Source organism: Sander vitreus, chromosome 7, assembly GCF_031162955.1.
Source record: "Sander vitreus isolate 19-12246 chromosome 7, sanVit1, whole genome shotgun sequence".
Classification (NCBI taxonomy): domain Eukaryota; kingdom Metazoa; phylum Chordata; class Actinopteri; order Perciformes; family Percidae; genus Sander; species Sander vitreus.
In genome coordinates, this window is record NC_135861.1 from 12322075 (window position 1) to 12334841 (window position 12767).

Below are 12767 nucleotides of genomic sequence, written 5' to 3' on the forward strand. Positions count from 1 at the left end.
AATAAGTCAAAGGGTGACACCCTACTTACTATTTATGCACAATGAAACAGTTTGATGGACAAGCACAAACAACGATCCAATTAAACATGTAATTATCAGTAGATGTCCCTCTAGATGAGGACATCTTTGCACAGCTCTGAGGCTCGACTTGAAACGGCTTCTACTTTTGAGCTCAAGCAGGAGCTTACTGTCTCTGTCCTTACCTCTGTCTTGCCGGTGTCGCTGTCCACGTGCCGTAAGTTGCTTTTCACCTTCAGGAACTCAGCTGACGTCGGCTCCTGAGGGTGCCGTGGTGCTGGGAAGCTCGGGGGTGGAGGGGGCACCGGTGGAGACTGTGGAGGAGGCGGGGGTGGATAGGTTGGTGGTGGCGGTGGGGGCTTGGAGTCTGCTTCAGCAGGTATCTCATTCTTCTTGGGTATGTCAGAGCCAATGTCTGGGTTTAGCAAGTCCATATACGCCTGCATGTCTGAAATGGCTGACTCTGATGCACCTGTAACAAAGACATGGTTCAATTAACAAAACAAAGCATTAAGAAACCCTCTCAACATTTACTCTGCTTGCTTATCTTAATACCATTCATATGTTGAATGAGAAACATGAGTTACTCTAATATCGGTCCACCCCATCCAAAACAAACTTATCTGCACACAGACCACTAGGGTGCAGCACCAGTGTACCATGCACCTGTGACATAAACCAAAAGGAAGCAAACTGCTGCATGATGTTAGCTTCAGTAAACAGGTGAGGGTTCCCAATTGCTAAGATGCTACATTTGGCATGTGCAAGTAACAGCAGTCGAGAATGTATGGCTAAATGACTAAAGACAGCAAAGCCTGTGTCACCTACAGTAACATTCTGATTATTAGCTGGTAAGAAATACATTTGACTGTTGGGCTTGTCATCATTTGATATTTCCCTTTAGAAACAGCATGGGACATTATTGGGAATTAATTTATATTAAATATATTCTAGTCACCTTGTTGGTTTACCTGTATAAAACACAATTCTAGTGTAAAGTGTAAAATGTTTTACATTTTTACTACATGCGTTGCAGACCTGTGTGTGCGACTGTGTTCAGCTGAGCGGGCAGGCCTCGTGGCAATGTTAAGCTGCTCCTTTTCTCGCCAGTGCTGGACTGGCTGGAGTTGGCTGAGTCATAGTTGGACAGGGAGCTGGATGGTGAACTGTTGTCAAAGTGTGCAGCCTGGTTGGCAGGGGGCATGGTGGTGTTTGGGGACGAGAGGCCCGAGTCCGGCTGCTTGTACTCGAGGTCCATTGAGGGGTCCCGAGACAAAACACGGTGCTCCACACTCTGTCAGAGGATGAACTTCATGAATACAAGCGTCATTATATCGGTTTGTTGAATTGCCCAAGATGTGGATATGATTTCCACAGTAGTAAAAACAACAAAACCATTAATTTATGAATTAATTCTTAAGTAATTGGTAATTATTGAAATATGTCTGGTAAATGTAATTAGATTAAATAGATTTAAAAGGATACAGTGTCATTACACAACGGATACGTTCATCAGTTCTTAAATCTCACTTCCTCTCAGTCCCTGATGCTTAACATGAGGAGAACAGCATTATGAGTTTAATTACTGCACACTAATGAAACTTCTCACAGCTGATCAAAAAGGCTCTGGGGCCTGCTGCTTTTCCCACAGCGCAGGATTCAGTTGGCTGCATGTCCCTAATGGGAAGAATACAAGAGGGAGGAAATATGTTTCCCACACACCAAAGAGAGTTCAGTGTGGAAGAGTTATTATTCCTCTGGCCACTTGGGGATATCAGTGGGTTGAAGCTGTGGTGTCCACTGTTAATCAAGTGTTACTAGCTCTGGTAATTAGCAGAGAAAAACTGATGTCAGTCAAGGGACATGTTGGCGCAGCGACAATCTTGTTTTCCAAGGTTGCGTTTTGGCTCTGGGGGACCAACTAAGGAAGAATTTGAATTATTAATCATCATTAGAATATAAAAAAAATCAAATGTTTGACTAATACAACACAGAATTTGGACCATAGTTTGGTCGTGGAATATGTAGACACTAGACATTATAACTCAATTTCAACTGCAGAGCATTTCATACAGAGCCGGATTGAAGTGGAAGTTGGGTATTGGTGCTGTTGATAGAACAAACAAGGCAACAGTTCACATGCCTAGGTCTTGAAGAAATGCTGTATGTTTTCTTGTTTTGAGTTCCCATTAGACCAATTAGTGTACCAAAATGCAAAAAACAAATTAATAAGACATATGTCCCAAGTTAGATGAGAACCTAACCAGCAGTGTCTGAGACATTCAACAAAAAAGTGAAGCAACTAAAGCTGTGGTTCCAAACCTGGAAGTCTATTTATGACCCCGTCCCTCGGTTATGTCCCTAGTGTGGGCGTAAATTACAAACTATCTGCACACAGATAATTATGAACAGTTCACCCAAAGAGTGATTTTGCTTCTTGGATAGTTTCAATTGGATATTTGGCTTGACAAAGATGAACATATCCAGATATCACAAAAACAGTGGAAATATATTTCTTTCTTTATTTCTTTGATTTATCTCTTTAGTCATCTTGTAACCTCCTCAGATTTGTCCAGCGCGACATTTGGGGTCCCAGCCCCTAGGTTGGGAACCACTGACCTGAAGGGCTGCAGTTGGTGTTAAAGAGCAAGTAGCACATCCTTCAGTCAAGTTTTAGGAAAATCCAATCAGTAGAGTTTTAGATATTGTTTATGATGTAAAAATAATTAAATGTTGTATTGTTGTTAATGTGAATATTATAAGATATAAAATGAAAGTATTTTAAGGGGCAGCCAATGATTTGATCAAGATAGAATGAACTACCTACGTACACCTAATGTTTCTTCTTACTTAAGGTTTATTTCTTAGATGGGATTTAAAGTTTGTGTAAATTAAAATGCTTTGATCCTCACTGGTAATATCCTGCTAGGGTTGGCCCTGTCCACAGGAAGGTTAGAATTGGTCAGGATGCACAGCTGTGTCTCTTACCATGTTCTCCACAGTGCGCAGATACTTGGCACACTGGGAGTGGCCGTTGTATTCAGCCAGGTCTGCTGCTGTGAAGCCGTCCTGGTCCCTGATGCCCAAGTCCACCCCATTGACCACAAGGATCTGACAGCACTGGAGAGTGACATGAGAGAAACGGAGAAAGTGGTAAAAGTCAGATATGAATAAGATGACAGTGTCAGTCAAAGTGACTACAGGGCTTAAATCAGTTAGAGTAAATCTAACTTGCACAAAAACCTGGCAGGTGATTAGTTCTGCGGAAACTGTCTGAAACTGTATTGGCTGAATAATTACACAACTCGGATGTAGACCAGTGTTGACAGAAATTCTAGTTTTTGCAAATTTACACTACAATACAGCACTTTACCAAGTATACAAGATAACAATATTGTAAAACAATTTGTTATATTTACAGTTATTAATCTAAAAATATCCATAACTACATATGAATTAGTTATAAGATCCTCACTAGGTGGATGCAGAATATGACCTGATTAGTAACTGACAATCTATTTTATAGACCAATGTACACAGTGTTGCTCATAAATAATATAATCACTGATATAGGTAACAGGAAATGAAATATGCTTCATAAAATCAGAATACTTAGTTTAGGGTTGATATGCTTTGTTTCTAAATGATGGGGGAAACCTTCCACTTTGTTAATACAAAGCATTTCTGGTAATCAAAACAAACTTGGAATAGTTTAAAGCATCTGTTTTGAAACCCCCCATGCCAAGTGCCAAGTGGAAGCCAGACTAAGCTGCTTGTTCTCAGAGAAAGCTTTGTGTTGCCATAGGGGGGAGTGGTGGCCTAGAGGTTAGAGACGTGAGCTTGTGACCGGGAGGTGCCCTTGAGCAAGGCCCTTCACCTCCAACCACTCCAGTGGAGCTGCTCAGTGTCCAGCAGATCAGACTGTGGTTGTACTGGGTAGCTTCCAGGTATGAATGTGGAACTGTGTGAATATGACAGGTCGTCATTGCAAATGAGAAATTGTTCTCAATCGACTTACCTGGATAAATAATGGTTAAAAAAAAAAATAATAATAAAATAAAATGTTGACTTGTTTCTCAGTTAGCTTCTTAATAATGTTCTCTCCAGGCCAAAACTTGGGCCAGTACCCTGTAAGTCAGGGTTTGGGTCAGTTTCCTTTAAGTTCAATTTCAAACTCTTCTTATGCAGTGCAAATGTCAGACAAAAAATTCAATTTTCTCCATGTTTAATACATCAAGCTTGTGCTGAAAAAGCAGACTGACCATACTTGACATAACAAAACGTTAGTCAAAGTATACGGTAATGGAGTGGTGGCAAAACCATAAGCTAGAGGCCATTCATTCAAAACAGATGGTTAAATGTGAAAGTCGGTATGGATATGTGAGCAGCGATACTCATAATGCTCCTACATGAATTATATGAATATTGTTTACATACCATTGTAATTTATAAGGCTATATAGAGCACTATAGAAGTAAAAAACAAAACACACCTCCAGTTCACCGTTCTCTGCAGCGTCGTGAAGCGGGCTCCCTCCCCAGTTGTCAGTGACAATCTCTCCGCCGTGCAGCAGCAGCCAGCTGAGCACCTTTGCATGGCCACGACTGGCTGCAAAGTGCATGGCCGTGGCCCCGTCACTGTCCCTGTCTGTCAGGCCGATCTCTATGCAATTCATCTAAAGGACGGAGGATAATGATACAAGTTATTCTCATCTCATCAAGTCATCTTCTAAAACATTAGGAATTAATGAAAGCTGCTTTTGGGGAATAAGTTAGAAAAACTTTGCCTTCACAGTCTATTAAAAACATGGTCATGACACATTTTTTAAACATGATGCAAGAAAGTTCTTTTGGTGTTAACAAAGTGTAATTCTGAATATGAAACTGCATTAACTGTATTAAGAAAGGGATGTGGATCAAGGAATAAATCCATGTACTATATTTGTACACAAGATTTGTTCTGTAGTGTCCTGACATCCCAACATACCAGCCAGACGATGACAGTGTTGTGGCCCATCTGGGCAGCAGCATGCAGAGGTGTCATCCCGTCATTGGCTCTGATGCTCGGATCTGCCCCACAATCCTTGACCAGGTACTGGACGACCTCCAAATGACCCTCCTGGCAGGCCAGGTAGAGCGGCGTGGCACCATTCTTAGTTTGGGAGTTGACAACGCTGTAGGAAAATTAAACCGTAAAATGAAGACACATGGAAACAAAATAGCTATAATGGAAGTTGTATGTTGCAGCCTCTTCATCCTTCATCACTAAACTGGAATGAAAGAAGAGTTACTTACACCTATTCTCTGCATCCATAACATCTACTGACACCCACGTACTTAAAATTGTGGATTTTAAATGCAACCCCTTGGAATTTCGGCTTTATGATATACGGGGTACAAACGTTCATGACTGGCCACACACATTGTTGTCTCACATACTATTTTGTAAGTTAATACAGATGCAAATTAAGTCTGAATAAAATAAATGTTATTTGTACATATAGCATATATATTTTAAGTAAAATGAATGGATGCATGGATTATTTACAGCAATCTTTTCAGGCCAAATAAACTAAAGAGGAGAGCCTTGGTTTTAAATGACAATGCAACATTTAAATTGAATGCAAAACCATGCACCAAGCACCAGTTTGCCTCTGTTGTTGTGCCTAGAAAGTCACATTCACTAACTTATGTCACTTCATTCTTAAGTAGTTTGTGCTTGCTGTGAAAATGACCCAGTTAATTCCTTATTCAAAATTCAAAAGATTCTGTTTTACCAGGCTTCGATTCTTGCAATTTTAACCACGAGACAGTAAAACTCTACATTGAGACCAAGACTGGAAAAAACACATCCATCCATCTTCGTCCGCTTATCCAGTATCGGGTCGCGGGGGTAGCAGCTCCAGCAGGGGACCCCAAACTTCCCTTTCCCGAGCCACATTAACCAGCACCAGACTGGGGGATCTCAAGGCGTTCCCAGGCCAGGTTGGTGATACAATCCCTCCACCTAGTCCTGGGTCTTCCCCGAGGAAGAAGACCCAGGACTAGGTGGAGGGAAAAAACACATGATATTGTAAAGTGGACCTACGGCCAGGAAACGTAGTACCAAGTTAGCAAGAGATAAGTGGGGTGGCAACCCACCATTGGCTCGTAAACCTGAATAAATAATGATAATGGAGATTTATGAATGTAAAAATTAATTTCATGGAGCATTCTTGTAGCTTTTACTTTTCGTTTTTTCCCCCAAAGTCTCAGTTTGTTGTTGGAGCAGCTGATAACAGCACAGTCCAGAAAAGACATCTGCAGTCTTTTAAAACTGGACTAAATTTTGTTGAAAAGTTAAAAATACGTACTAAGTTTTTTAAAATAACTACATTTTATTTTATTTTAATTTGATATCTATATTTTCAACATATAACCGGTTCTACATGATCTGCTGGGAAGAGTTTTCAGCAAAACTGCTTGAAAGGGAAAACTTTTACATATATTACAGTGCTGTGTGCAGATTTTCTAGTGAGGTACCACTGCAGTAATGGCAGCTTGTCTAACTCAGATCAATTCATTTAAAATATCTACTTATAATTACCCCATACACAAATGGTGTGCTCTTCAGACACTGTTATCAAATCATTGTTTATACTATTTCAGGTGTCTGATCACAGAAACACATTCATTTGGTTGGATGTGTCAGTGTAGTCTGAAGGACACAGGTAACTGACAGGAAACCATCCCGCTGTCAATGTCAACATATGGCTATTTTGAGAGCAGACAGCAGTGACGCTGAACCAAATCCCGCTCCCAGATTTCCAAAGGTCCTTAGCTCCATCTCCAATGCAAAAGCCCATCCAATGCCTGTATCCCTCCACGTCCCAGATCTTTTCAGCCACAGTGAGAGGTCAGGGAGTGAATGCTTTCTCACTAAATCCCATAAGGGTGTGCTTTATTTGGACCCTGACAAATGAGCAATGAGTCTCCTAAGAGGATTAGCACTCCACTGGCTTTGCCTGACTTGCTTTGTGCTTAACGAAGGTTTGCCAGTGGATAAGACAGACTGAGTAGGTAAAGAGGAGCGTAGAAGGTGAGGGAAGTGAGAGGCAGGGCTTAAGTGGAGGGGTCGATCTTGTAGACACAAACATGACCCTGCCAAACTTTCGTTAGTAAAGGATGTGGCTCAAGGCCAAAACTCTGGTGACAAAAGACCTTGCATTAAAATAACGTGGATGACAACATGTTCTGGTCCAAATCTTAACATGAAAGGTTGTATCTGCTTATGATTATTTAGGTCCTATTCTGAGCAAGAATGTGTCTTGTCTTGCAGGAAAAATGTTAGAATACACAATTGAAGTCTGGATGATAGAGAGGAAAAGTAAAAACAAGCACACTTTAAATATTTCAAAAATAAGTAAGTAAGTAAGTAAGTAAAGAAGTAAGTAGGGGAAGTAATCAACAGTTCGGTCATCAGGAAGTGGGCAGACCTGTTAATAATTGATAAGTGTAACCAAAGTGGGCTGACGTTCACCTGCTCACTTGGGCCTGTATAAGAGACAAGTATACATTTGTCATTAATCCTAACCACAAACTTTGTGAGAGTGACAACGTTGAGTGTATTCAAGTTAAGACCGATACGATTCTAACAAAAGCACACGCTGCCTTTGTCACTCTCCAAAGTGAAGAGGGTTGAACACTCTACTAAAGAAGTGCTTTTGGAGAACAGGTGTGGATTTCAAAAAGCTCAGAAAGAGGTTAGCCTTGTGTGACGATGGAGCTAGCAAGTGGCACAAGGGGCGCTACCTCGTCAGTCACTTTGTCACTCAAAGGGGAAAAAAAACACTTAGCAGTAGCAGACATTTGATATATTTCCAGTTCAGCTCCAATGAGTTTTTTTACCCAGTAATTGTCTGTACACTGCCCCCTCCCTTCCCCCCCTGTACACGGTAACAAAGACCAAGGCTGTCTTTATTACTAGCAGAGTAATTGATGTCACACTAATGGTCTTCTTGTCTGATGGAGGCTTGTTAGCTTCTCAGTGGTTTTTCCTGTCTAAATAATGAATAATGTTGTGGGAGAATCTATGCTCTTTAACCCAAGTTTATTGTGTATGACATTTTGAAAGATGTGACATATTTCATCATGGGAATGTAGTGATTAAATAATATGCAGCTCTTATCTAAATCTTTTAGAGGTTACAACTGTTAACAGCAGAGCCCAAAAATTACACAAAGACAATAACGTTAAAACACAGACAACAAACATGTAGAGACACACAGGGACATTTAATGTGGTCCTACATGAGTAGAACAGTTCAGGGGATTAGGGTATGATTCCCACTGGTGCTACACATAATCAAAACTAGATGAAATGGCCTTGTGTTCAGCTCAATACCAATGCATATTGCCAGTTTGTCTAATGAGGTCTTAAACCTGTAGAAGAGCATGTAATCCTTAACATTAAGAATCGCACATCTAAGGTTTTAACAAGTTTCGCAAGTTTAGTACGTGTTCTGCAATTGTCTCTGGTGGAGCTACAGGAAAAGTAATCTGCGCAGACTCACTGTGGCATATAATGATGCGATGAGGCATCCAGATGGCATAGTGCCAGCCAATTGTTTTTAAATGCTGGTGCTTTTACATGTGAGGCACTATTGAGGCAATTAATGTATACATTTATGTGTCGTTTGGATGAGTCAGAAAATAGGATCATAGAGTCTCTAACAAGTCCGAGGAAGAGCTGCTTTCAATTCTCATCTAAACTCAGAAAACGCTGGCATTACAGCTTGCACACAAATTCTTAAAATGACAGATGTTTTGTATTTTGTATGTATGTATATTTTTATATTTATTTATTTTATATATGTCTTGCTATGAACCTACGTGTGAGTCTGATAAAGATATTATTATTATAACTTGAAAACAATAGTCTTACAAAGTCTACAGTTGTAATACTGTGGGCCCTCTGTTCGAAATGTGGCACGTTACATTGCATTTTTTTTTTTTATCCAACTTGTACCAAGAAGTTATTAAGAAGATTAGTGCTGAAGAAAATCAATTTGCTGAGTAAAAAAACTCTACTGACCCCCTTATTCTCCATGTCTAAATGTAATGCTGACTGCCAACTAACTTAAGAACTAACAAGTCATAGCTTGACAACATTGAACCTCTTTGTGAGCTGCTACATGGACACACAATAAGCATCTGGCTGACATTAGAGGCTCATACTAAGTTTCTTCTAATCTTACCAACACAAATTACCTTCAGAAAAGAAGCAAGAGTGTAGTCGTATCCTTAGAAAATACTCTGTGTTTAACAGCCATCTTTATCACTTAATTTTGTCATCTTTATTAATCTTCATACTGTCTTTTCTTATCTATGCTAGCATTGAATATGTGCCTTGCTACTATATCAGATACTTGGATACAGGATGAACTGCCTTCTTTTGGAACTTTTCCTTTCTTTGAAGGTTAAGGAATGGAATGCTACTAAAGTCATTTTATGCTCGACTGTATGATCCATTTGAGTTATACAGTACTCCTGTTTCAGCAGCTGTTCTGTCAACAAGAAAAGTATATATAATATAGTATAATAAGACTAAATAAGTCTATATATGAATTAGCAGAGTATCCCACCCGTGAATACCCTTTTCAACTGCATGTTGGATTTATGGCTTGGCCAAAGATCTTAATCTACACTAATTGATTACATAACCTGTCTGTTATCTCTCTCTCTCTCTCTCTCTCTCTCTCTCTCTCTCTCTCTCTCTCTCTCTCGTTCATTCATTTACTCCTTTGTGTACCGAGGCTATCAGCAGAGGCACAGCAGCACAGCTACCAATTCAGATGTAGCTTAGAAAATCTAACAAACACTAAAATACATGCCAATTGCCAATTGTAACACAAACAAGATTGTGATTGCTTAATGAGTACAACATTGCAGACAGCTGAATGCTGCAGCCATTTCATGGTAAGACCTCTCCCCTGAGGCCTGTCTATACTTTACGGAGGACTTCTGACCTGGGCACTTGTCATTTAAAAGAAAACGTGTTCGTCGTGTTTCACTCGTAATACTTTTATCCTAAAATAATAACTATACAATAAAAAATAAAAATAAAAAAACATGCAATGAACTCAGTGGATCCTACAAGCACTGGCCTTTCATCACGTTTTGGACATTTTAGGCTGCCAGTTACTAAAGTGATGATGTAACAGATAGGGGGTCATGTTGGCCTTGTGATTTTTCAAGCAGAACAAACCCTGAGCCATCTAATTACCTCTTAAAACTCACTGATACAAATTAGCAGCTTGTAATAAACCTTGAAACAAGAATGCTATCTCTCTCCTGCAAAGTTCAATTTTGAACAATGCCTGAGGCGAGTTACTAGAAAGCAGCCCATCTATTCAAACCGATTTGTTTTCCTCATTATCTTATCGCTGGTTCGGTGCTACTGTGCGTCGCCGTGGAGATGGTGGTAAACAGCAACAGTGGGAGTGGTGGTGGAGAAGAGTGAATGGGGCCCAGCTATCAGGGAGCTACCATGTCCCTGAGGCTCATTAAATTTTCAGCACCTATGCACCTGTCTGGGGTGCAACCACACAATATTGGAAGTGCAGAGCACAAGGTTAGTGCCTGGAGTCTGGACAAGCTGCTCATCCTGCTCAGGTCATCAAAGTCAAAGCAGTTCAACAGCCATGTTGTAAATGAATTACATTTCTATTTGTTTATGGCAGCAGTTAGTGATCATTGCTGATAGCGGAAGTAGACACCTGCAGAGAGAACATCCATTAGCTCAACAGTTATCGCTATATTTTCCTTTTTTATTCTTTTACAACCAGACAGTTGTTGCTATCAATAATGCTAAACTGAAAAACAAACCAAACAAGGTACCAATATTGCCTACTTAACGTTACCCAGATGGACCTGTTCGCGTAATTCACTTTAATATCACTAACATAAAAATGACTAATTTAAGTTTAAAAAGCATTGTTTACCACTCTGTAGGGAAAAAACAATCTACAGCCACACTACTGAGAAGCCACTGAGCAAGTCACTGGACCCTACTTGTACACTCCCCATATGTGTCAGTTAAATGCATACGTATGTATGTAACAAATATCAATCACAATTGGACATAAACTAATGTCACAACATGGATCTTTTCATAAAAGATGAAGAACTGTTTCTTTAGAGGAAAAAAAGCTAACACCTTCTCTCACAGTGTTTACTTTGTTTACTCCAGTGACTGTAAAGGTGCTGACACACCAAGGAGATTGTCGGCCGTTGGTCCAACGGTGAGCGTCCATCGCGAGCGATTCCTCTCACCAGCATCTTTCAACATGTTGAAAGATGCTGGTGAGAGGAATCCATCTGATTGGCTATTGAGTAGGGGTGGTACGGTTCATGAAAAAACATCTGAACCGCTCGGTCCGCTTGTCTCGGTTCGGAGCGTGTGTGTGCCGCACGGTTCGACGCATGCGCAATGTAGCCTCGTGCCCGTCAGGTGCCCGTATGTGACCTCAGACAGTGTGTTTCCCTTTCGTGCGAAAGAAGAGGTGTGGATAAGTTACCAACAAAACGTACAGCTAAAGACCGTGCATACATTTTAACATAAATGTACTGTAACGTTTTTTCACTCTAAAGACGCCAAAGCTGCTGCAGTTTAGATCCTGTCGCGCGCACACACACACACACACACACACACACACACACACACACACACACACACGGTGGATGCAGGAAAAAACGGAGATGAGACATATACAGGAGGACCTGACAGCTACGCTCGTTATTGTAAGTGCAATGATAAGTCCAATAAGTACTTTATCAAACCGCATGACTGTGTGTCCCAGCCCAGGCCAGGATAGGAAATTAACTAACAATGTAAACTGTTTTTATGTTTAACGTATTCTGACTTATTCAAAAGACAGAGCTTTAAGAGTTCCTCTCTTTTTCTTTTAAAGGATACATTTTTGTAAGAGCTACACTGAAGTTGGCAGTTTGATAAATGCAAGTTATTTCAATTGATATTCTGTAATATTTCAATCTTCATGTGCTAAAAAGGAACGTAAGTTCCTGTAGATGGCAATACACATTCTCCTTTTTTTGCCAAATAGCCTAAATGAAAAGCATGTTGAAATCATCAATGTCTTCCCTCTTGCTGTATCAACATCTCAGCTAGCTTTCCTCAGAGATGGTCCCAATAATGTGCTTAAAGTCAAGTCAAATTCAGTTTGTGCATGATTACATGATATAACTATATAATTATTTAATACTGTATCCTACATTGTGGATAATTAAGCTATATATCATATGCTGAAGTATATTTCTGGAGTGTTAAAGATTAAAAGAAAAAATAACAAAAACCGCACCGAACCGAAAACCGTGACCCTAAAACCGTGATACGAACCGAGCCGTGGGTTTTGTGAACTGTACCACCCCTACTATTGAGCTTAATGAATATATAAGGGAACTAGTAATGAGAAGAAAAGCGGTAGTGAGGAAAGCAAGAAAACGACTGAGAGGACGCACAACTTTGTTCGACTAATTTTTTGTAACCAGTGTAGCATAAAGGAATGTTGTGTGACATTAGCTAGCTAACTAGCCAGTGGCCACAGCAAGCTTCTTGGTCTCCCACTTCCCCACCGCAGGGAAACTTTTTGCAGAGAGAAAGGATGACAGTCCAGGAGATGGACAATCTGGTTAGCCAACTCCTGGTGTCAGAAGGGCAAAAGCTGTTTTGTTGTATATATCATAGCAACGG

The 12767-nt window shown here is 40.3% G+C and overlaps 1 protein-coding gene across 1 annotated transcript in view; it reads right to left on the minus strand.

The window, feature by feature from the left end:
- espn (espin) overlaps nt 1–12767 on the minus strand; it is a 49994-nt gene that overhangs the window by 30568 nt on the left and 6659 nt on the right. The window contains exons 3-7 of the mRNA XM_078254662.1: nt 5005–5191; nt 4511–4693; nt 3007–3138; nt 1057–1312; nt 204–490 (exon numbers count right to left, since the gene is read on the minus strand). Of these exons, the coding sequence (XP_078110788.1) occupies nt 204–490; nt 1057–1312; nt 3007–3138; nt 4511–4693; nt 5005–5191 (1045 nt within the window). The remainder of the gene's footprint in view (nt 1–203; nt 491–1056; nt 1313–3006; nt 3139–4510; nt 4694–5004; nt 5192–12767) is intronic.